Source organism: Geotrypetes seraphini, chromosome 12, assembly GCF_902459505.1.
Source record: "Geotrypetes seraphini chromosome 12, aGeoSer1.1, whole genome shotgun sequence".
Lineage (NCBI taxonomy): Eukaryota > Metazoa > Chordata > Amphibia > Gymnophiona > Dermophiidae > Geotrypetes > Geotrypetes seraphini.
Window position 1 is genome coordinate 45,779,098 of NC_047095.1, and position 25,873 is coordinate 45,804,970.

Consider the following 25,873-nt stretch of genomic DNA (forward strand, 5'->3'; position numbering starts at 1 on the left):
GGTGCCAAATCGGGGTAAGGGATGCAGTTTGGGTGCTTGGCGGGGGATGCTGGATTGCGGTGGGGGGAGGGGGTGACGCGAGCGGGGATGCCAGATCGCAGGGGGGATGCTGGATCACGGGGGGCATTCGCTGGCGGGGGTGTGTGCGATGCCGGTTCTCGGGGGGGGGGGGGGGTATGGAGCAGCGCCGATGGCCTCGGGGGGGGGGGGGGGGGGGGTGGAACGAATCAAGCGAGTTTCCATTCATTCTTATGGGGAAACTCGCTTTGATATATGAGCAATTTGGTTTACGAGCATACTTCTGGAACAAATTATGCTCAGAAACCAAGGTTCCATTGTACTCTGAAAGAGATGGGCTTTTAACTGGGCCTTGAACACTGCCAGAGATGGAGCCCATCATAGGGATTTGGGCAGCTTGTTCCAAGCATATGGCCAGCAAGACAGAAGGGACAATCTGGAGTTGGCAGTTGAAGAGAAGGGCACAGATAGGAGGGACTTACCAGCTGAGCGAGGGGGGGGAGGAATCATAGGGGGAGATAAGTGAAGAGAGATAGTAAGGGGCTGCTGAGTGAGTGCATTTGTAGGTCAGTGAGTGGAGTTTGAATTGTTTTTGGAAACGGATGGGAAGCCAATGCAGTGACTTTAGGAGAGGAGTAATGTGAGTAAAGCGGCTCTCCCGGACTATGAGTTGTGCAGTCGAATTCTGGACAGATTGGAGGGGAGCGGCATGGCTAAGCGGAAGGCCTTAGGGTAGCGAGTTGCAGTGGTCTAAGTGCGAGGTGATGAGGGCGTGGATTCTGCCCCACCACTGCCCAGATTGTGCGAGGTGGTCGGAGCCTATATTCAGCAGCAAGACCCGATTAAGGGGGGAAATTATCAGTGAGGGCTATAGGTAAGATGGGTTATTTTTCTACAGCTCATGCTATTTTTGCATAGGGTCTCATTTTATGTGGTGGGACCCTGTGCTAAAATCCCATGAGTTGTGGTAAAATAAACCGCCTTAGCGGTGGCACATGTTGATAACTTCCACCCTAAGTGGAAAGATGGCTCGTTCAGCACGGTTTAATCAGGCAGGAGCCTCTCCTACCTGTTTAAACCACACTAAAATTTGATCCCCTTTGTTTGTGGTCGAGTCACTCTTCTGAAACTTTGTGGCAAGAACTGATGCAAACAGTCCATGTAAGTAAGCCCTTCGATGCTGAAACAGTTCTGCATAAAAGAATGAGGCTGCAATGTATTTTAATTTCTTTATTGCTATTTGACTGCTTCCTCTGAAATATCCTTCATAAAAATCTTAACTAGAGTCAGTCCCTGGAGTTGAATCAACTACCATTTTCTGTTGCCCCCCCCCCCCCCAACAAAAAACACATTTCATTTACCACAGTTACTCAAATGAAATAGTTATTCAATAAAACAACATTTCTACTATTAGAAAAATAAACAAAGGGAACAGTCCTCCATACCAGGAAACAGAAACCATATCCACAGTTAATCTCCGCTCCAGACACAATGCTCCATCTTTTATAAGCAACTGACGCCAGCTGTACAGTATCCAAGTAAAAAAAAAAAAGCTAAAACAAAACCCTCCCTCCCCCCTCCCCCCAAGAGGGAAACATCCCTGACGATACAGACGCACTTACAGAATTTTGGGTCATGTACCATCCTGTCTGCCACAGCATGAAAACAACCAATGATGTCTCCCTTCGGACTCGTTTACTGCATAAAACCCAAGAGCAATGCCCGGCCAAAAGAGATAAAGGATAGGTACCACTCAGAGTCTCGTGTGGCGCACCACTTCTGCATCCAGCTTCAGGCTCTTGAGTGTTTTTATGACATTTTTTGCGTAGGACGGTGTCAAAAGGTTGCTATTTATTTTATAGATGGAGCATCACCGTACTGAGGTCTCACTAGATCCAGCACGATGAAATCGCAATTCTGAATGATGAGAAAGAAGTGCTGGCGATCAAAACTTAAGGGGCCCTTGTGCTAAAATACGATCTGCGCTCAGTGGCGTAGCGCAGGTGAGGGGCGCCCCTCCCCACCCTCTTCTCCGCCCCCGCTTCTTCCCGACCCCCCCCTTCCTTTACCCGCACCTGCCTTTCCCTCCCCATACCTCTTTAATTTACCTGGCGCGAGCAGAATAATGAACGCACTATCTGCGTTGTGTCTGCTCTCCCTCTGACATTGCCTCTTAGGCGCGGGACCTGGAAGCTATGTTAGAGAAAGCTGACGCCGATGTGCGCAGCAAGTTCGTCATGCAGCTAGCGCTGGAAAAATGAAAGAGGGACAAGGGAAGGGACGGGGCGCACACACGCAGCGTGGGGTGGGGGGGGCAGAGAGGAGGATGGGTGCCAGCGCCCTCACCAAGACAGCGTCTGAGGCAGACCGCCCCCCCCGTTCCACGCCTTTACTACGCCAATGTCTGCACTATATTTAGGGTTCATAGTCAGTCGCGCGCGAGACACCAGCGCGCCGACAATGGAGGGCAGATAATTCAGCACAAGACACTAGTGCGCCGCGGGAAAACTTAGTTTAAAGAGCTCAGAAACGGGGTGTGAGTGGGGAACCCCCCTCCCACTTTACTGCATAGTGTTCGCGCTGCTGTTGGGGGGAGGGGTTTGGGGGGGTTGGAACCCTCCATTATAGAGAAAATGGAACTTTTTCCAATTTTTTTTCAGGAAAAGTTCCATTTTCTCTATAATGTGGGGGGTTGCACCCCCCCACCCCACCCCCAACGGCAGCACGAACAGTATGCAGTAAACACATCCCCCGTCGGAGCTCTTTAAAACTTAAGCTTTCCCACGGCGCGCTTGTGTCTTTCGCCAAATTGTCAGCGCTCGATTGTCGGCGTGCTGGTGTCTAGCGCGCAATTGTCCCGTCACCATATTTAGCACGTGGGTTACTTGTGCGCTGAGGCCACTTTTTAGCACAGCTCTAAAACAGCTGCAGTTTCCATTTTCCTATGGGCTGGGCTCCTGCTCTAATCGGTCAGTGCGCGCCAGTGCCCATGTGCTACCCAATTAGTGCAGGGCATACCTACTCTCTGACCCCAAACACTCCCCCCAAGCTAAAATATAACAATAATGGGGAGTGCGCACCAGTCTCGCAGTTAGTGCAAGGCTCCAGAGTGTGGCTCGCTAGCGCTATTTTTAGGTGGCAGTAAAGACGGGTTAGTGCTTACCACCGCAGAGTAAAAGGGCCCCTTATTTTTCTAAAAGTAATGCAATTATTGAATAAATGTGTCAACTCAAACCCTGACCAAATTTCTTACAAGAATAGGAGCTTGAATGACTGCTTTATTTAAATTTGCAGATCAATTGGCTGCCAAATCATATGACCATCTTCCCAAATCTCAGTTATTTCCCAGGTGCAGCTTGTTTTCATCTGATTTCAGGCTGCTTTTTCATAATGCTTAAGATCTCTTTTTATATTTTACATCTCTTACAATGCTCTCTGCTGGAGCAAGAGAAGTAGTTTCTTGGTGAATCCTATATAATAAAAACCCTAGCCGCGCATGCGCACTCCTACTTGCGTGTTCCATTTTCCCTGATCTGTGAGATGTAGGTCCGGGCCGCAGGAGTGCGCATGCGCGAGTCCCCAGCCTTACTGCTTCCCAGCACCTACCTACACTCGCAGGCAGGACTGGCCGCCAGCGCTGGACTCCCTGCTCTCCACAAGATCGCGGTGTCGGCTCCTCTCATGAGCCGCACCAACGTCGGAGAAGGCTTCCGACACTGGCGGGGATCAAGAGGAGCCGACGCGACACTCGCCTGGAGCAGGCCAGACCGCAGGGCGAGCAGGGAAGCACCAACAAAAAAGACTCCAGCCGCTCGCTGCTCAATGGGACCAGGCAGGCAGCCACGCGAGGGAGGGCAAGAGAATGAAAAAAAGGTAACGTGCAGAGAGAAGCTGGGCCTGCCTGTGGGGAACATAATAAGGGAAGGGGGGGCCCTTGCAGCAGGCTAGATTGCGGGAAGGGAAGGGGTAGGGGCCAAAAGGAGCAGGCCACATCGTAAGAGTAGGGAAGGGGGTGGGGAAAAATGCTACTACTGCTGCACAGGGACCTGGAGGAGGAGGGCAATGCTGTTGCAGCTGCACAGGGAAATGCAGGGAAAGAATGACAGACAGACAGCAGGAGGGAGGGAGACATAAAGAAAGGAAGAAAGACACAGGGGCAGGGAGAGGGACAGAAAGAGAAAGGGGGCCAGGGATACAGAGAGGCAGTGGGAAGGAGAGAGACAGAAAGACAGACAGACATATATTCTAGCACCCATTAATGTAACGGGCTTAATGACTAGTACATAATAATTTGCTGCACAGAAAGAGAAAAATTGAATTTTTAAAATATGGTCTAAGTGACCCATTTTTTTTTTAAACAGAATTATATATTCATTATTGCCTTATCATATAAAACAAATAGAGCGAGCTCACATACCAAGACCACTGTTGGTTAAGTCTAAAATTAACCCTTGAGAATTATAGGTAAATCCTATTGGTTTGCTTCATATTTCTTTTGGCAGGCCCTCTTCCTATATCAAGCTACTGCCAGCTTTCTCTGCTGCCCTGGGCCTCCATCACACCCTTCCATCAGTCTGTCACATTCCTTATTTTCTCCACCACTCTGAATTGCTTTTCCTTATCTAACTGTACCTCTTGTACCTTGTGAGTACCCATCACTTCAGAAAATGCCCATACTAGCAGAATGCATCTTGTTTTATGTTCTCTATCATTTTTCCTGTCTTCCAAGAGCTACCACCACCATCACTCTTCATTTTCCCTTTCCTGGGCACTGCTGCAGTCGCTCCTCTTATCCACTGCCCCCTCCAACCTCTCCTGCTGTTACTCCTGACCTTCCCAGGTCCTTACTACCACACATTAATCTGAATCACAGACTCTAAAACAAACAAACAAAACAAACAATGGGTTGTTTAAACCTTATTTAAAGGTTCCGAATTTTTGGAACAGCTATACAGTAGATCATGACCTTCAACTGTTGGCCGTCAATGGCAGGATATATGGTTTCTGTATACATACACATTATAATACATATTACATGTACTTTGTGAAATGATTGTTTGGTACAAACCTTGAAGACTGAGTCGAGACACTTGTGGCTGGTTTGCAACCGGAGATCTTCTATGGAAAAGCAAAGAAATGAAAAAGTAGCTATTATATTTTTACTTCAAATTTGCTTATTCTAAAAATGTAACATAAAGACTATTTATGCTTTCTTTAAAAGCAGTTATGTTTAACTGGAATATCATGGTATCCGGCATTCCAGTATCTGCACTTTTATTCTATATATGGTGCAAAAAAAAATAAAATGCACATTAAGCGCTATTCTATAAATCAGGGGTAGGAAACTCCGGTCCTCGACAGCCGTATTCCAGTCGGGTTTTCAGGATTTCCCCTATGAATATGCATTGAAAGCAGTGCATGCAAACAGATCTCGTGCATATTCATTGGGGAAATCCTGAAACCCCGACTGGAATACGGCTGTCGAGGACCGGAGTTCCCTACCCCTGCTATAAATGGTGCTCTGAATTAGGCCTAACTTAGGCGTGAATCAGGCATATTCTGTAATTGTGTGCACAAATTGCCCGTGCCCCTCCCGAGGCCATACACCCTTCTCAGATCCATACACTAGAAGTTACATGCACCTCTTTATCAAATATGCTTAAAAAGATGTGTGCGTAAATTTGAATTCTTGGAATTTAGTACTGATAATTGATCGTTGCTGCCCAATTATTGGCGCTGATTGGCTCGTTATTCAATTAAGTTCTGCAAGCAATTCAAAGCGCCACATATAGAATATGGGGGATAATTTTAAAATATTTTTGATACAATGATTATTTTATTTTTTGTATTTTCATTTTATTGAAATTTTCAGTCCAAAGCAATCATGCGGAATACAGTTTACCACCAAAGAAAAAAGTAAAATAACAGAATGTATAATAAGCTGCTATAACACTAGAATGCCTAAAGAAAAATAAATAAATCCCCCTCCCAATACAAATTAAAATTTAGCAAGGTATATTGATAGCTGTTAAAACTTATCCTTCCTTGAAGGACCCTGACAAAGACGCACTACAGTTAAAACCTCCATGGCAACCATAGTATATATCCATTCGTCCACCTGACCAATGCAGGGTTGTCTCTAGGCTCACCCAAGACATAAGAATAGCCTTACTGGGTCAGACCGATGGTCCATCAAGCCCAGTAGCCTGTTCTCATGGTGGCCAATCCAGGTCCCTAGTACCTGGCCAAAACCCAAGGAGTAGCAACATTCCATGCAACCGATCCAGGTCAAGCAGTGGCTTCCCCCTTGTCTTTCTCAATAACAGACTATGGACGATTCCTCCAGGAAATTGTCTAAACCTTTCTTAAAACCAGCTACGCTATCCATCTGCTCTTACCACAACCTCTGGCAATGCATTCCAGAGCTTAACTATTCTCTGAGTGAAAAAATATTTCCTCCTATTGTATTTAAAAGTATTTCCCTATAACTTCATCGAGTGTCCCCTAGTCTTTGTAATTTTTGATAGAGTGAAAAATTGATCCACTTGTACCCGTTCTACTCCACTCAGGATTTTGTAGACTTCAGTCATATCTCCCCTCTTTTCCAAGTTGAAGAGCCATAACCTTTTTAGTTTTTCCTCATACGAGAGGAGTTCCATCCCTTTATCATCTTGGTCGCTCTTCTTTGAACCTTTTCTAGTGCCACTATATCTTTCTTCAGATAAAGAGACCAGAATTGAATGCAATACTCCAGGTGAGTTCGCACCATGGAGCGATACAGAGGCATTATAACATTCTTAGTCTTGTTAACCATTTCTTTTTAAATAATTCCTAGCATCTTGTTTGCTTTTTTGGCCGCTGCCACACATTGGGTGGAAGATTTCATCATATTGTCTATAATTTCACCTAGAACTTCTTCCTGGGCACTACCCCCAAGGTGGACCCTAGCAACTGGTAACTATGGTTTGAGTTATTCTTCCCAATGTGCATCACTTTGCATTTGTCCACATTAAATTTCATCTGCTACTTGGACGCCCAGTCTTCCAATTTCCTAAGGTCTGCCTGCAATTTTTCACAATCTGCAAGCGTTTTAACAACTTTGAACAGTTTAGTGTCATCTGCAAATTTAATCACCTCACTCAATATTCCAATTTCCAGATCATTTATAAATAAGTTAAATTGCACTGGTCCCAGTATAGATCCCTGAGGTACTCCACTGTTTACTCTCCTCCATTGAGAAAAGTGACCATTTAACTCTACCCTCTGTTTTCTATCTGATAATCAATTCCTAATCCACAACTGAACTTTGCCACCTATCTCATTACTCTTTAAGTTTCTCAGAAGCCTCTCATGAGGATCTTTGTCAAATACTTTCTGAAAATCTAGATACACTACATCAACCGGTTCACTTTTATCTACATTTTTATTCACACCTTCAAAGAAGTCAAGCAAATTGGTGAAAACACAAAAAGGCAACCTAGTCACATCAAGGTTTGTGTGGGGGATGCTCAGGACGCCCAAATAGGCACACAACTTACAGACCAAAATGGAATAATAAGAATATATTATATTATATTATAGGGTGCTCTCAGTGTGAACCCTCAGTGATAGGAGCACAGCTCCGACACTTCACTTCTGGGTCAAGGCGGGAAGCCTCCACCCACACACCATCATTGAGCACCCTGAGTGTGCTGAAATTAAAGGAACGGAAATTCACTAAATCAAACAAATCAACCAATCAAAGTGAGTAAATCAAACTCCACACAAACAACCTGAGCGACCCCCACACAAACCCTGCCAGCCAGACCCCCCGAATCGCACAACAAAATCAAAAACCACCATACAAAAAATATATCAAATAAACACGATACTTATCTGAAACAATCTCAAAAACTGATAAACGCAAACAACCGCGCCAGGAGAAGAGGTTCGACCGCACTGGTTTCGGGAGGAGCCCTTCTTCAGGAACCTGACCCCCGATGGGACACAAACGAAGAGGTCGGCTGGAGGGCGGGGTGCCCGGGCGGAAGAGCACGCCGACTAAAACGGCTCTACAGGTGACGTCACGCACAACCAACCAATCATACATGGCTGGGGTCATCGATTTGTCTTCAGCACGTTTTATGTGTGACGTTTTTTGTTTAGTGTGGTTGAGTATTCATGGGCGGGTTTTCACCCCTGTGTGTGATTGGTGGACTGTTAGTGTTGTATGATTGGTTGATTGTGCGTGACGTCACCTGTAGAGCCGTTTTAGTCGGCGTGCTCTTCCGCCCGGGCACCCCGCCCTCCAGCCGACCTCTTCGTTTGTGTCCCGTCGGGGGTCAGGTTCCTGAAGAAGGGCTCCTCCCGAAACCAGCGCGGTCGAACCTCTTCTCCTGGCGCGGTTGTTTGCGTTTATCAGTTTTTGAGATTGTTTCAGATAAGTATCGTGTTTATTTGATATATTTTTTGTATGGTGGTTTTTGATTTTGTTGTGTGATTCGGGGGGATCTGGCTGGCAGGGTTTGTGTGGGGGTCGCTCAGGTTGTTTGTGTGGAGTTTGATTTACTCACTTTGATTGGTTGATTTGTTTGATTTAGTGGATTTCCGTTCCTTTAATTTCAGCACACTCAGGGTGCTCAATGATGGTGTGTGGGTGGAGGCTTCCCGCCTTGACCCAGAAGTGAAGTGTCGGAGCTGTGCTCCTATCACTGAGAGTTCACACTGAGAGCACCCTATAATATAATATAATATATTCTTATTATTTCATTTTGGTCTGTAAGTTGTGTGCCTATTTGGGCGTCCTGAGTGTCCTCCACACAAACCTTGATGTGACTAGGTTGCCTTTTTGTGTTTTTTCCATAGTAGGATTTTTGGCAAAATTTGGAGTGTTTTGTTGTGGAAGCAAATTGGTGAGATAAGATCTTCCTCGGCTGAACCCATGCTGACTCTGTCCCATGAAATCATGTTTGTCTACGGGTACCACAATTTTATTTTTTATAATTGTTTCCACCATTTTGCCCAGCACTGAAGTAAGGCTTAATGGTCTATAATTTCCCAGATCTCCTCTGGACCCCTTTTTAAAAATCAGCATAACATTGGCCACCCTCTAATCTTCAGGTACTACAGATGATTTTGGTGACAGATAGAATACCCTAGGATGGATACCATCCAGTCCAGGAGATTTATCACTTTTAACTTGTCAATTTGGCTTAGTATATCTCCCAGATTCACTGAGATTTCTTTCAGTTCCTCTGCATCTTCACCCTTGAAAACCATTTCCGGTTCAGGTCGATCTCTTGCATCTTCTTCCATAAAGACAGAAGCAAAGAATTCATTCAGTCTCTCTTCTATGGCCTTATCTTCCCTGAGTGCCACTTTTTTTTCCTTGATCATCCAATGGTCCTATGGATTCCCTCATGGGTTTTCTGCTTCTGATGTACCTAAAAAAATTGTTATGAGTTTTTGCCTCTTTGGCAAGTTTCTCTTCTAATTCTTTCTTAGCTTTCTTTAATAATGCTTTGCATCTAACTTGCCAGTGCTTATGACTCTTTTTATTTTCTTCATTTGGATCCATTTTCCATTCTTTAAGGGTTGTTGTTTTGACTCTAAAAGCCTCTTTCATTTCACCTTTTAACCATGCTTATTACTTTTTTATCTGGTTTCTCATCTGAAATTATTTAAGTCACACAAGAAATTCCAGTATGTTCATCTTCCCTGCTCCAAAGGCTTGTCGTTATAAAACTTTTTGGGACAGGACATTTGCATTTCAAGCAGGGAAGATGCAACAAAGCAAGCTTGAATTTGACGCCCCCTCACATGTAAGTTTTCTCCCCTTTCCCAGAAGGCAGGCCGCAGGGTCCAAAGAATATATTGATATATATATATCAATGACATCTTCTGCAAGACCTTGTCCCCAAAATCCTTAGAGATAAGGCATTTCCACCAAATAAGGTATGAAGATCCTGAGGAGCCATACCTTCTCTCCAACAACAATGAGAAGTTGACACATCTTAAGAGGAGACAAATGCCAACACATGGTAGTTTTAATAGTAGCCTCCTTAATACTAGCAGCCACTGAGAATTTATGTGCTTGTATTAATGTGGCCCACCATTGATCAGCAGAATACTCCATTCCCCACTCATGCTCCCAGGATGGCATATATGGAAGTTTCACAAAACCTGGAGAAAGACACAGAGCATATAATGCAGAAATGATACCCTTAGTTCCTGTATGTGCGAGCCACAACTCCTCCCATGAATTCATTGCTCTAGCACAAGTAGAACCCCACTCTATGTAGTCTCAGATAATTATAAAATTGTTGCCTCAGAAGATTATATTCATCTTGCAACTGCTGAAAGGACTTCAAATGCCCTTGCTCCATTAATTGATAAAAAGATTTCTAAATGGATATTTCCCATCCTACTTCCTCTTCTGCCCCTTTTTTCCCCCCACAAGCCAATTCCCAATTAGGGGTGCAAATTTCAATTTTGATTCTCCCAGGGCACTTTCAGCATTTTCAACCATCCTCCACCAAGTAGTCAAGATATGGTGCATATATGGGCGAGTATGATTACCGTACCTCTTAACCCCCTCCTTTTTTAAAAAAAATTCTTTATTTATAATGTTTAACTACTGACAATTTTAAAAGTCAAAAACAGCCTGCAATAGAAAAACATATCAGTACAATGTATTACATTGCCTTCCCATTATTTCAGAAAAAGGAAAAATTATTTAAACTTGCAGATTGTAATTAGTCCACCATATATGGAGGAGGAGCTGAAATTTAACTGAAATTTAACATTATCAAAAATTTTTTAAGGTAAACTAAAGATATATAAGTCTCAACCTTTTCTTTACTGAGCTGGCAAGCGGCAACATAACTCAAGAAATAAATCTGGATAATTGCTGCAGCTCATAAAAAAATATATCTGTTTTCCTTAAGCACCAAAACACACTTGCAAGTTTATCTCAAAACAAAGGTTGCTCCCAACTGAAGAACCTGAGGTCTCATAATCAAAAACTGTTTCCTTCTCCTTTGGGTAGGGCGAGACACATCTGGATACATTTTTATGTTTAAAAAAGAATTTAAGCATCCATTCCCTATCAGAGTCTATGGCAAATTGTACCAATAGTGTAGCCGCAACTTGGACCTCAGTATCCCTCTTAATCCCCTCCTAGCCCAAATCATAGAACATAAATTTTATGCAATTTCTTTGGAAGACTTAAGGGGTGTTGTAAAATCTTTACGCTCATCAGCATTTATTTAGGACTCCATCTTTTTTCTCTTTTAATGTCAATGAAGGATAGTTTTCTGAGATCAAGTTTGCCGGAAACCCCCCAATGTAGATAACCTGATGACCCCCCCCAGTGTGCGGACTCCTCCCCCTACTCGTGGACCCCCCTCTCTGAACCCCCCACTAACTTTTATCGGACAGGAGGGATTGGGCATCCGTCCTGACGCGTCCATTCAGGGCGGGTGGGGAGTGTTCTGGGCAGGAGGAATTGTGCATCCCTCCTGCCGCATTCGTTTAGGGTGGGTGGGGGATGTTCCGGGCAGGAGGGATTGGGCATCCCTCCTGCCATGTTCGTTCAGGGGGACTGGGGGGACTGGTGGCCACAGACAGGGGCACTATACTTATCGCGGCAGTGAGATCCCTTGCCGCGATAAGCTTAGCGGCCATGTCTACAATAACCCAATTCTCTAACCAGCGTCTGTAACATGGATGTCGGTTAGAGAATCGGGTTTAGTAAAGTAAAATCTGATAACCCTAACTCATCCTTCTTGGCCACTAGACAACCAGCACCTCACCATAACAGATATTTTGTTATGAAATGTGTTGTCTTTCTGAAGACATGTTCAACTGAAGTTCTATCTACCTTGGTGAACATTGAAGATCTCATTATCAGTTCAGGATATAGGGAGGGGGGTATTTTATTATTACATCTATATATATATATAAAATCGGAGGTATGTATGTGTGTGTGTATGTGCCGCGATCACGCAAAAACGGCTTGACCGATTTGAACGAAACTTGGTATGCAGATCCCTCACTACCTGGGGTGATATGTTCTGGGGGTCTCATGGCCCACAACTCTATTTTGCTTGCTCAAGGGTGGGTTCAGCCAAGAATTTATATGTTCTTGCTCCAGGAGGTGAAACTAAAATTGTTGTTTATAATCACGTTTTGCGTTAGTTGTATTGTATTCATTTTGTCAAATATTTCACTTTATAATTTGAATATTGTACTTTTTATTAAGCTGTAAAAAAATACTTTCATTCACCACTATAAAGTATCTTTATTTGAATCCATTTACAGTGTTATTGCTATAATTAAATACCCGTGCAACGCCGGGGCATCAGCTAGTATATTATATAATAATGGAATATATGGATGGGAGGGATGGGAAAGGGGAAGGGATAAAAATTTATATAATGTACCAATGATTGTTTATAAGTGATATATTTATTATTACTGTGAATGAATATATTTTACACTTAATGTAATTTTGAAAATGAATAAAGAATATTAAAAAAAAAAAAAAAGAAGAAGATCTCATGGCATTACTCAGAAGAGCACGGATATTAGTGCCAAATATGGGGCAAAACTATGACATAAGCTGTACAGGTACAGTAGCCTCCTAAAATTAGTCTTAACAAAATTTTTGTACATTCTAGTTGGCAAAATAGTTGCATCTGAGGATATTATTACTTTTTCTGAAGGTTTTTATAGTATGTCACTAAGCTTTGTAGAAAATGTAACAGAATGCCAAAAACTTACTTGTTTGGTGCTGCATGTAGATTTGTCAGCAAGGTAAAGTTATTTCTCACGCTGCGTAAACTAGCAAGTACCTAAAATAAATGTAAATACACAAGAAATTTGCATAAGAAGGCAGTTTAAACATTTAGCAATCCGCCATTTTACTTTATTTAATCACCTCATAATAGAAGATGGCTATTTGATATCCTACCTGTGCAAATGGTGTTACTATTAAGTCATCTCCATGTCTAGAAAGATAAAAAGAATAGTTTTAAATCCAGCATAATCGTTAATTGAATCTTCATCTTAATATGAGTTTTGCAGGTAACAGGTTTGTGAAGATCTCATTTTGTCATTTTGTTCAAGTTTTAAAACTCTGAAAAAAAAGCCAAAAACACAAGTTTGTCTCATGAAAAGAGAGTAAACAAGGAGAGAACTGATGGCTCAGTGGCAGTGCAGTATGTTGCCAAAGTGGAAGGTCTGGATTACATTTCTAAACTTGGACACTGTTGGGGGTTAGGGAGGCTGTGAAAGAAGTGTGTGAGGACTAGCACAGAAGACCATAGCATGCAATGGTGACATCTAGTGGTCAGACTTGGGGGTGCATGCACCCAGAATCAACCATGAACAGTGGCCTCTAGCTGAGTTTCTGTGTAATGGCTGAGAAAAATAGGAAAACATGGAAAATGCCCAGAACAGTTGCTAATAAAGTTTCTTGGCACCATAAGCCAATAGTGGCTGGCTCTGATTGAGTTAGAAGCTAAAAGAGCAGGGTAAATTATCTATTCATTGAGGTAACTTGACCACATCACAGAGGCATACCTCAACTCACACTGGCTTCCAATTCGGGCAAGAATACTATACAAATTCTACTGTCTACTATTTAAAACCATAAATGGCGACAGCCCAACCTACCTGAACAACCGCCTCATCCAAACTACATCAACTAGACATAGGAAAACCCACACTCCATTCAAGCACCCTCCAATCAAAGAAGTCAAACGGAAAAAACTATATGACGGCCTCCTAGTCACACAGGCATAAGGTGACCATACGTCCCGTTTTGAACAGGACAGTCCTGTTTTCGGATCCCCTGTCCTGTTGTCCCCACACACAGCTTCGGGACGCCAAAATGGGGACACTAAGGGGGTAATAAACAAACAAACAAAAAAAAAGTCTAAAAAGTGTCCTAAATGGCTACTTGGACGATCAAAAAGCCTGATCGTCCAAGTACCCATAACCAAAGCTGGTTTTTAGACATATCTAAAAACAGCTTAGGCCTTTCCCTTGCCTCTAGACGCACAGAGAGAAAAGAGGTGTGTTTAGTGGAGGGGAAAGGGCGGGCAGTGGGTGGGAGGTGGGCCGACCTACACCTAGGCATACAACAGGTATAATCAAAACATTTACAGGTTGCCTAGTCGGCACTTAGACCTTTTTGACTTAGACGTAGTCAAACTAGGTCTAAGTGCTGAAAAAGGAGCCGCTGAGCTGATGGCTGCTGGTGCCATCAGTTCAGCGGCCCGGCAACCTACCCACCGCAACCACCGCGGCAGGAGAGATGCCTCATCTCCCCTACCACAATGCCATCACTCCTCTACCCGAACTGCCGTGACCCGCGGCAGGAGAGATGCCCTATCTCTCCTGCCGCGAGTCGCGGCAGTTCCGGTAGAGGAGTGATGGCATCGCGGTAGGGGAGATGAGGCACCTCTCCTGCCGCGATCCATCACCCCCCCTTGCAATTAACATCGGGCCAGGAGAGAGCACAAGCTCTCCTTGCCCCAGCGACCACCACCCCCACGACTGGCTGGGGCCAGGAGGGAGCCCAAGCCCTCCTGGCCCTGGCGACCACCCCCCCCCGGTGACTAGCTTGGGCCAGGAGGGAGCCCAAGCCCTCCTGGCCCCGGCAACCACCCCCCCTGCGACTGGCTTGGACCAGGAGGGAGCCCAAGCCCTCCTGGCCCCGGCGACCACTCTCCCCCGCGACTCGTTCGGGCCAGGAGGGAGCCCAAGCCCTCCTGGCCCAGGCGACCCCCCTACCCCCACCCTGCACTACATTACGGGCAGGAGGGATCCCAGGCCCTCCTGCCCTCGACGCAACCCCTCCTCCCCCATCGACTGTCCCCCCAGAACCCTCGATCGCCCCCCCCAGCTTACCCGCGACCCCTCGGCCGACCCCACGACCCCCCACCCCCACCTCCCTTCCCTGTACCTGTTTTCCAGTTGGCTGGACAGACGGGTGCCCAAACCCGCCTGTCCGGCAGGTAGCCACCGGCAGAATGGGGCCGTCCCAAATCCCCGCCCACAGGTGGGGCCTAAGGCGCCTGGGCCAATCAGAATAGGCCCGGGAGCCTTAGGCCCCTCCTGGGGGCGGGGCCTGAGGCACATGGGCCAGGGCATTCCATGTGTTGCGTTGCTGATGACATCATCAGTGATGCAGCAGAAGGATGCCCCAGTGGGAGAAGGCCGCGAAGCAGCCTGTTTAGATTACTGCTGACACTGCCGTCTGGAAGAAGGTATGTCGGTCTCACGGTCGGCAGGGTTTGGATGGGAGGGAGAGATGTAAGGGTCAGTGGGGGTTCGGCTACAAGAGGGGGGTTGCGCGGCGGGAAGCGCTGCTGCCGGCGAATCCAGCGCTACAACTAGGTCTTATTTTCAGGGAAACACGGTAGAAACAAACAAACAGAAAAAAAAAATAGTTGTTTACAGTCATAGACTTTTGTTAGAACAGAAGAAGATATGGAAAATGGCAGAACTGGGTCTAAGAATTCTGATTTCTAATGCAGGATTCTATCACCATCTAGCTTCACAGTAAGATTCAGCACTCATAGTGATGAAAAAGGCCCAAAAGTCTACAGACTACTCCCCTAAAATTCTTTGGAAAAAAAGACCTCAAGATACTATAGCAAGTAAGCAGAACACTATTTATTCTCACTGCTCCTTGGGGATTGTCATGTATTCCATAGCTCTGTGCTGAGCATTCTTGTTTAGAAATAATCTACTCATAAAATACATGTAATATCTTGTCATAAAGAGACCAGGGACCATCTACAACAGAGGTCTCAAAGTCCCTCCTCGAGGGCCGCAATCCAGTCGGGTTTTCAGGATTTCCCCAATGAATATGCATTGAAAGCAGTGCATGCACATAGATCTCATGTATATTCATTGGGGAAATCCTGAAAACCCGACTGGATTGCGGCCCTCGAGGAGGGACTTTGAGACCCCTGATCTACAAAAACACCTGGTGGGAGCAGATCAATGTGGTTAATATCCACTTTTCTCAGCATGTACCACTTTTCTTTCTAAGAACTTTAACTACCATTATAGCAGTCAGAAGAATTGTTGAATACAGAGAAAATAAAAGCTTTCTTACCACAAATGAGTGTGAGAACAAATTGAACTTATCAGACAATCTAAGAGGTACCAGTAAGGACTTATATGAATAAGTGCTGGGGCACCATGGTCTCAACCATGCATATTATTCCCTTTGCCATCTTCATAGGAGGACAATCCAGTGGAATCAGTTCAAGCAGCCTCTCTCACCCAGGATTATTCCTTCAACTTATAAGTACAAAAACAAGTCCAGTATTCTGTTTGTACCAGTGGCCAATCCAAGTTAAAAGTACCTGGCAAGATCCCAAAAGAGTACAGCAGATTTTATGGTGCTTATTGTAGAAATAAGCAGTTGATTTTTCCAAATCCATCTTAACAGTTTATGGACTCTTAGGAAATTAACCAAACATTTTGAAACCCTGCTAAGCTAACTGCTTTTATAACTCTCTGGCAACAAATTACAAAGTAAAATTACATGTTGAGTAAAGAAATATTTTTTTGTGATTTGTTTTAAATTTACTACTTCATAGCTTCATTGCATGCCCCCTAGTCCTTGTATTTTTGGGAAAGAGTAAACAAGAAACTCACATCTACCCACTCCACTCCACTCAGAAGTTTTGACAGGTTGCCTAGTCGGCACTTATACGTTTTGACTTAGACCAAGTCAAAACAGGTATAAGTGCCAAAAAGGAGCTGCTGAGCTGATCATGGCTGCCACGATCAACTCAGCGGCCCCGGCAATCTGCCCACCCCCACTGCAACGATCGCGGCAGGAGAGTTGCCTCATCTCCCCTGCCGCAATCCTCCTCCTGCAGTGCCACGGTTCGGGGGTTCACCATCGCAGCAGGAGAGATAGCTAATCTCTCCTGCCGAGACGTGACCCCTCACCCCTCCGATCTGATATGGACAGGAGGGAGCCCAACCCCTACTGCCCTGGCAACCCCCCAATCCGATACGGCAGGAGGGATCCAACCCCTCCTGCCCGGCGATCCCCCAATCCAATATGGGCAGGAGGGAGCCCAACCCCTCCTGCCCCGGCGACCCCCAACCCCGTTCCAATACGGGCAAGAGGAAGCCCAACCCCTCCTGCCCCGGCAACCCTCCCCTCCCCATCTCCCCGATCCGATACGGGCAGGATCGTTACGAGGGGCAGGGGTGGATTCTGTAACCGGTGTTGTTTTTGACAGATACCGGTTACAGAATCCAGCTTTTAGGTGAAGGACGTTTTTTTGAGAATGGACATTTTCCCTGCTTCTACTTTCAGCGTTTAGGGCCTAGGCCAAAAGGGAACTTAGACTTTTTTTTATCATGCCCCTCCACGTTCATAAGTCAACGAAATTTGAAAATGAAATATGATTTCAATTTTACCCCATATGGAGCACCAAAACTGTTTCACATTTGGGCAAGTGCACAACATATGTTGCACAGTCTCCACCTCCGACTGACAGGACCAGCATCCACTTCTCGGCAACCAGGACACTTTGTATGGTGTCCAGAGAGCACAATGGGCAACATAAAACAAAGATTGAGTAATGGAAGCTGATAAAAGCGGTTGACACTCTAGCCCAAAAAAGTTGCCCAAATCTCCATATCTAAAACTTCTCCCAATCCATTCTCCCAAATATGTTCTAAAACAGAACATCTAGCATCACTCTTGAATTTGAATTTTCTGTAAACCGAAAAAGCCTTTTTGTTTTGTCTTTGAAGCCCTACACAGAAATCATATAAATCCGTATTTCCTTTCTGCACTTGCTCTAATAATGTAGAAGTTTTCAAACAGTGTTTACGTTGTAGCCAAGTAACGAACAATATCTAACTACAATCAAGCCAGCCTTTAAATCCAGGATAAAGTAAGCTTATGATACTGTAGCAGCATTGGTGATCCATTTAAGATCAGCATCTATATAGCAAGTCTGCCATTCAAAAACTTGGCCTTCTCTGCACACTTACACAGTCCTCCACTGCCTGATTCATACATCCAGAAGGGACAATGCCTTCGGTCAACCAGTAATAATAATAAATATCTTTGCATATTTCCAACTATTGCAAAAAAGTAAAGACATAAATATATAAATAAAAAGAGAAAAAAAATTACTAACTGAGGATTGCACATTTATATGAACAACCAGCAAATCAAGTTGGCACTTTATTTACTTTCAGTGGTATGTCATATAATCTTGATGCAGTCCTCAGTTAGGGAGACTCTAGCTGTATGGTTTTCTCCTTCTTGTCTATGGAGAAAAGTGAAGTTGCTTGCCTGTAATGGGGGATCTGTATAGAGAGCAGGATAAATTAAACACACATTCCCACCTCTCCCTCCAAGAGTTCACTCTAAGGGCTCCTTTTACAAAGCCGCACTAGCGTACGTAATAGCGCATGATAAACCGCCGACCACGCCAGCCGCTACCGCCTCCTCTTGAGCAGGCGGTAGTTTTTCAGCCAAAGCGGGGGTTAACGCGTGATGAAAAGTCGCACGTGTTAAACCCGCTAGCGCAGCTTTGTAAAAGGAGCCTTAAGCTACACACTGACTGAGAGGTAAATTTAGGGTGGGAATAAATGTAAGGATTGTTAATCAGGCCCCCACAATGTACGGTTGGTGGGGTTATATTAGAGGCGCCCTTACACACGCCAGGTCCCAGGTTCAGTTCCCTCACTGAAGATTCACCAGGAAGTAGACTCAAATAAGAAACACAGCCAGAATGATTGCATGAAGAATATATTATAGAAATAGGCTTACAGGAAAGCAAAATTTATAAGCATTACAATTAAGCATTACAATTAAGGAGAGAGGAAAGCAGTTTCCCTGCCTTCAGAGTTCAGAGGCAAAGAGACAGAGAGTCTGAAGTTCTAAGGAGAGCCAGAGAGAGAGAGAGAGAGAGAAAGGGGGATGGGGTGATGGTCTAAGTTTCGGGTTACATAGATAAAAAGAAGGATAGACAGAGAGATAGCCAGAGAAAGAGAGAGCTCAAGAGAAACAAGAGAGGACCAGAGTGCCAAGAACCAAGAGAGGGGGGTGATGCTGCGAGGGGGCTTTTATAGTTTGGAAAATTATTCTAAAAACCAGAATCTATTGAGCTTCAATAGAAGTTAAATCTCCCCCCTCCTTCATAGACAGGAGAAAAATAGGCTGAAGTCATATGTGATTTCCGGTATGTCTCTGACAATAGTTTCTGATTAACTTTAGTTATCTGTGCACCTGGACCCATTGTCCTAAGCCCCCTCTTAATCAGACATTAACACATTAACACCTTTTAGATAATCCTGATTTAATCAGGGCTATTTGAAACCATCTTTTAGGGTTATGTGAAACCGTCTGCCTTCACTCAGGGTCTATCTGCATTCACATGCTAGTCAGATTGATATAATTTCCCATAGGCCTTCGCTGACATTATTTATGCCAACTGAAAATGCTGAATGCTAGCAATAGCTATGCTGACAATAACCACCCATGCCCAGAAGCTTTGTCTAGTTAATTCGGAACTCTGGGAGAACAATTCCAATTTGATGTCATTTTATTGACATCCCTGTTCTTATACCGCTCTAAAGGTAAACACAATGGCATACCAAGGGGGGGGGGAGGCGGGTGGTCCACCCCGGGTGTAGCCTTAGGGGGGGTGCACAGCTGGCCAGGTCCGGAAAATTCAGCAGTGAATGGTGTTGAAACAGCTACCTTTCTCCCTCCCTGTCCCTTACGGAAGTTGCATCAGAGACAACCTTTACGGCAGCCATATGCAACTACAATGCTCCGGCTGCTGTAAGAAGGTAATTTAGACTCGCAGCCACAGGGCAGGGAGGTTTGTCGGACCAGGCCTGTTGTCGGTCTGTTGGGTGGATGGGCGGGGGGGGGGGGGGAAGCGCCACAAAGGTAAGGGGCAGGGAGGGAGAAAGGGAGGAAAGGTGGAGTGGAGAAGAAAAGACGCTTAAGGGAAATGGGTAGAAACAGAGGGGGGGGGGAGAAGGACGCTGAAAGCACATGGGGATGACAGAGGGGTGGAGAAGGACGTTGAAAAGACATGGGGAAGACGGGTGGAGAAGGACGCTGAAAGTACATGGGGAAGACAGAGGGGGAGAAGGACGCTGAAAGTACATGGGGAAGACAGAGGGGGAGAAGGACGCTGAAAGCACATGGGGAAGACAGAGGGGGAGAAGGACACTGAAAGCACATGGGGAAGACAGAGGGGGGGAGAAGGATGCTGACAGGACATGGGGAAGATGGGGGGAGAAGATTGCTGAAAGGAAATGGGGAAGAGAGAGTGGGGAGAAGATGCTGAAGGGAAATGGGGGAAGAGAGAGTGGGGAGAAGAAGCTGAAAGGAAATGGGGAAGAGAGAGTGGGGAGAAGACGCTGAAGGGAAATGGGGAAGAGAGAGTGGGGAGAAGACGCTGAAAGCACATGGGGATGACAGAGGGGTGGAGAAGGACGTTGAAAAGACACGGGGAAGACGGGTGGAGAAGGACGCTGAAAGCAAATGGGGAAGACAGAGGGGGAGAAGGACGCTGAAAGCACATGGGGAAGACAGAGGGGGAGAAGGACGCTGAAAGCACATGGGGAAGACAGAGGGGGAGAAGGACGCTGACAACACATGGGGAAGACGGGGGGAGAAGATTGCTTAAAGGAAATGGGGAAGAGAGAGTGGGGAGAAGATGCTGAAGGGAAATGGGGGAAGAGAGAGTGGGGAGAAGACGCTGAAGGGAAATGGGGAAGAGAGAGTGGGGAGAAGACGCTGAAGGGAAATGGGGAAGAGAGAGTGGGGAGAAGACGCTGGCAGGGAAGAAGACAGAGATGCCAGACTATGGGGGGAGCAGAGGGAAGAAGATGGGTGCCAGACCAGTTTGGAAGTGGGGGAGGAGGGGGAGAAAGGGAGAGGCACAGTAACAGAGCAAATGGAAGACGAAGAGAGACAGTGGATGGAAGGAATTGAATGAGAACATGAGTAAAGCAGAAACCAGGCAACAAAGGTAGAAAAAAAAATTATATTTCTTTTTTTTTGCTTCAGGATAAAGTAGTATATTAGTTGTGTTGATAAAAATTTATAAACAAAGCCCTGCCAGCTGAACATCTCTTTCTCCAGTTCAGCAGCCAGATCTTTGATTTATAAGGAAGGAATAAGCTAAATATTGCAGTACTGAGGCTTGTATGGATGCTGCGGGGATGGTGACGGGGTGGTGAATGGGATGGCGATGAAGGCGGACGGTGCAGTGACGGGGACAGATGAAGGGGACGGTGCAGTGACGGGGACAGATTTTTCCTGGCGGGAAAAGGCTGCGAAGCAGCCTGTTTAGATTGCTGCCAACACTGCCTTTTAGAAGAAGGTATGTCGGTCTCCTGGTTGGTGAGGTTCAGATGGGAGGAAGAGTTGGAAGGGCCAGCAGGGGTTCAGCTGTGTGGTGGGGGGGGGGATGGAAGGGAGGGATATAAAGATGCTGTATGGGGAGGTATGGGAGGAAGGGAGGGACAGAAGCTGTGTGAGGGTTCTGCTGCACAAGGGATGGGAGGGAGGGATAGAAAGATGTGGTGCAAAGGTTCTGCTGCATGGGAGATGGGAGGGGGAGGGAGGTAAGGATAGAAAAATGCTGTAGAGGGAAGGCACAAGGGGATGGGTGATAGGGGAGGAAAGATGCTGCATATGTGAGGGAGAGAAAGGAAAGAGGAAGAATTGGGGTGGAGGAACGGAAGGGAGAGATGATCATTGTATATGAAAAAAATAAGACCTACCCTGAAAATAAGACACTCATATTAATTTTGGGCCCAAAAAACATACTAGGGGCTCCTTTTCTGAAAGTGCACTAACAGTTTTAGTGCGCGCTTAGCATGCGCTAGACACTAACGCCTCCATAGAGCTGGCGTTAGTATTTTCCATGTAGCATGGGATTAGCGCACGGGGCATTGTAGCGCGTGCTAAAAACGCTAGTGTACCTTCGTAAAAGGAGCCCTAGGTCTTATTTTCGGGGAAACACGGTATTACAAATGGAACCTCCTTTGACATGTTTGAAGGAATACAGGAAGTAGTATCATTATAAGGAGAAATGTTTGAAGGCAGACACTTACGAAAGCTCCCATTCCAGTTGTGATAGTTCTGAAAAAGAGGAATTCATCCATTGTGTGTAGGCCTGAAGCTTAGTCTATGGCCCAGAAATATCAAAGAAGAAACAAGTTAATTTAATCATGTATTTTTAATGAGAATAACTAATGGGCAAACTGGATTGACTGTTCAAGTCTTTATCTGCCATCATTTACTATGTTACTATGAGTGTTCTCCTGGGGATCAATCTGAATGGTAGCATTCTTCCTTGGGTTGCATAGATTGCCCCTCTGGTGATTTTTCCCAGCTGGACTTTGAATGATTTATGGACAGTGATGGAATTCAAGAATGCTTGGGATAAACACAGAGGATCACGACATAGAAAAAAAGATCGCATCAAATTAAAGCAAAACTTAAATGGCTTCATAATGAGTGAGGTTTGATGGCAACTTCAGAGGTTGGGAAGTACGGTAAGACCAATGCTGAGCAGACTTCTATTGGGTCCTGTAAAAATAAATCAGCATTAAGGCTGGAATTGGCTTCAGTAGCAACTCCAGTAATTAGGAAGTAGGGCTAGTACCCAGCAGACCTCTACAGTCGGTGCCCCAACATTTGCAGGGAGGGACAGAGATCAGGTATACCAGTATATAATTATGAAGACGTGGAACCTGTGCAGAGTGCCACATTCAACTCTGGCCTCCTTGTTGGGCAGATTGGATGGACCATTAGTAAAGAAACCATTGGATCTCTTTGAATCTCTTGTGCAAGGTGTGATCTCTGGTGAGACCCACTGATATTGATGGAACTCCATTTTAGCTAAGTCTTCCATAGGTTGGGTGGCCATATCTTTAAAATAATTTTACATGAAGTCTTGGGTCATGATCATCACAATAGCCAGATGTTCTTTACCAGCTGAAGTGTTCTAGGTAGCAAAGGCAATGAACTCTGAAACCAGCACTGCTGGCGGGGATATGGACCGATGTTCAGTGCCAGTGTCCTTGACTGATGCGCTGAAATTATCCTCTGGCACTGTAGGTCTGTATCTCCTGTGCCTACCTCATGCCTCTATTGTTCCCTCTCTTTTTCTTGGCTTCTTTGACCAAACTATTGATCTTGGCACCTTTGAACAGAGTTAGCATCTTGGGGTTATCTTCATGTACCCAGTCTTTGGCACCACTGCTCTGTGTTATGCACAGTATGGTACCTTTGAACTTTTGTTTTCAGGGCTCCCTGGGGGATTGTCGTCGTCTCTGACTTTGATCCTTGGTCAATCTAAGAAGGATTTAAATTAATTACACTATTTGTTCCTTCTTGTGAGATGTTCTAGTCAAGCCTCATTGCTCCAAGTTCTGGCTGTTAAAGTTACTCGACTGAAGAACATGTACAAAGCAACTTTTTATTGTCTGGCCCTTTTTTGTGGGATTCTTTACTACTAAAGCTCAGAGATGAATTATCCCTGGTTCATTTTGTAAAGTGTTTGAAAGCTTCCTTTTTTCCAGCAAGCACTGGGGTTTTATTGCCGTAGGATTGATTTAGCAAGACATACAGAGAATATACATGGGTTCTTCAAAACGTTTCTGCACTTTCATATTTTCACGAGAAAGGGTAAGAGGGCGTGTCATAGAATGTCATGTGACTGGCCAGTCAGGCAACAGGGTGATTATGTGGAAAAGTGATGTAATTTGTTTTTGAGATATTTAATAAATAGTGTTTACAAGTTAAAGTGTGGAATCTTTTTAAAGATCACTCGTATGAGTAAATTTTATAAAAAGATTTTTTTTTTTTTTTCAAAACTTTGGGGTTTAATTGATTTGTTTCTTGGATGGTGCTTTTTAGGAGGGGCTGTCCTATCATTGATGTAGTTCTTTTCCGCTTTTATATTAGTTTTAATTGTACACTGCTGGATTTGCCTTTTTGATCATTAGGCAGTATATTCAATTTAATAAATGTGCTTCTGTCCTCGTAACTGAGCTCTGTACTGGAGAATGGCACGGGGGACACATTTTCCCCCATCCCCGCAGGAACTCATTTTTCCCGTTCCTGTCCCGGCAAGTTCTTTTCCTGTTCCTCCTGCCCAATTCTTGAAAACTCTGCCCTCATTTGCACAAGCCTCAAATACTTTAAAATCATAAGTGTTCGAGGCTTGTGCAGTTTAGGCAGAGCTTACAGGAACGGGACAGGGACAGCAACAAAACTCACAGGGACGGGGTCATTCTCTACTCTGTACCCTCTTGTATTGTGGATGAATTCTAGCTCACTGGTTAAAGATTACTGCCATTTTTTTTGGAAGTGGAATGGAGACCACTAACTTTGGTTTAGAAAACTCCAATTATGCCACTTGATATTTTCCAAACCATCTGCTCCTAAGAGGTTTCGGAGGCATCCTTTTTCCTTGATTATCCATTTAAGAGACCCCTCTTTCTGTCATAGGCCAGGCATGTGGGAAAGTCTGGTTTTTCACTTGACACTGTATAAAGAAGCTATATTAACATAATTTTAAGAGAGAATAGAAATTAAAATCAGAAAATAATTTTTAAAACTTTTAAATACAATGATGGTGAACACCGTGCAGGGGTAACAGCTACTGACCTCTCCAATCAGTAGAATGGAAATACAGAAACTGAGGTGTGATAAAAGCACTGGGGCAAACAATGCATAGGAAATCGTCACTCATGCTCAGAAGCTTTTTCTAGTTAATTCTTAGCTCTACAAAAGCTACTGTCTTAGTGCCACCTGCTTGTGTGGTTGATTTTTATTTATCTCCGCAAACAAATGCCAAAAGGTTTTATTATAGGCAATTCACACGGACTCCTGTCTTCTTTCCCTCTCTTGGGTCATTGCTGCCTTTTTTTTTTTTTTGTATCTTCCATCTATTATTTATTTCTTGCAAGAAAATTAATCTTGGTATATCCTAAACTCCACACAATAGAAATTTGAGAATCAAAACATTGGAATGCCAGTAGATGGCAGTAGATCATCAAATATGGATGATGTAGCTCCAGATATATTAAACTAAACTAAACTAAACCTTAAGTTTATATACCGCATCATCTCCACGGATGTTGTGGAGCTCAGCACGGTTTACAAGAACTTAAAATATAGGAAGAGAAGGAAAAAAAGATTTACATGAACTTATATATAGAAGAGAAGAGTAAGGGGGGATAGAATTACATTTTAGTGAAAAGCCAGGTTAAGCATTTTTTTCACAGATACAAAAGTGAGCAAGTCTTTAATCCACCTGTCCCTTGATTATCTTAATTTAAAGGACGAACAAAGCATAAACAAAATCTGACAAAAGCTTTCAGGAACCAGGTACAAGATAAGGAAAGAAACACTAATAATATAAAAGGAGCACTGAACGGAAGAACATCTTTTTGAGCAAACTATTCAAATCCGTGCAAGTTTGCACCAGCTGCTTCATGAACATGAGCTAGGGATGTGTGTTTATTGGCATGCATCTGGCTCTGTAATGCGCCTTACAAAACGTTGTGCATTCTAATCCCCCCTTTTACAAAACTGTAGCGTGGTTTTTAGTGCCGACTGAAGCGGTAACGAATGTCCTCAAGGTACTGTACTGCCCAGCCTTGCCCTTTATGACTACTGTATAATATTGTGTTGTATCACCAAATGTACTGTCCACTGTAACTTTTGTGAATGTTGGCTTGTAACCCGTTCTGAGCGCTAAACATGCATGTCAGGCTATGGACGCGTTAGTGTTTAACGCATGCTAATTCGATTAGCACAGCTTAGTAAAAAAAAGGG

The 25,873-nt window shown here is 44.6% G+C and overlaps 1 protein-coding gene across 5 annotated transcripts in view; it reads right to left on the bottom strand.

The window, feature by feature from the left end:
- PDE4B (phosphodiesterase 4B) overlaps window positions 1–25,873 on the bottom strand; it is a 522,826-nt gene that overhangs the window by 103,800 nt on the left and 393,153 nt on the right. For all 5 annotated transcript variants that reach the window (XM_033916537.1, XM_033916534.1, XM_033916536.1 and 2 more), the window contains 3 exons: window positions 12,971–13,007; window positions 12,781–12,851; window positions 5,087–5,136 (listed from right to left, as the gene is read on the bottom strand). In XM_033916537.1, the coding sequence (XP_033772428.1) occupies window positions 5,087–5,136; window positions 12,781–12,851; window positions 12,971–13,007 (158 nt within the window). The remainder of the gene's footprint in view (window positions 1–5,086; window positions 5,137–12,780; window positions 12,852–12,970; window positions 13,008–25,873) is intronic.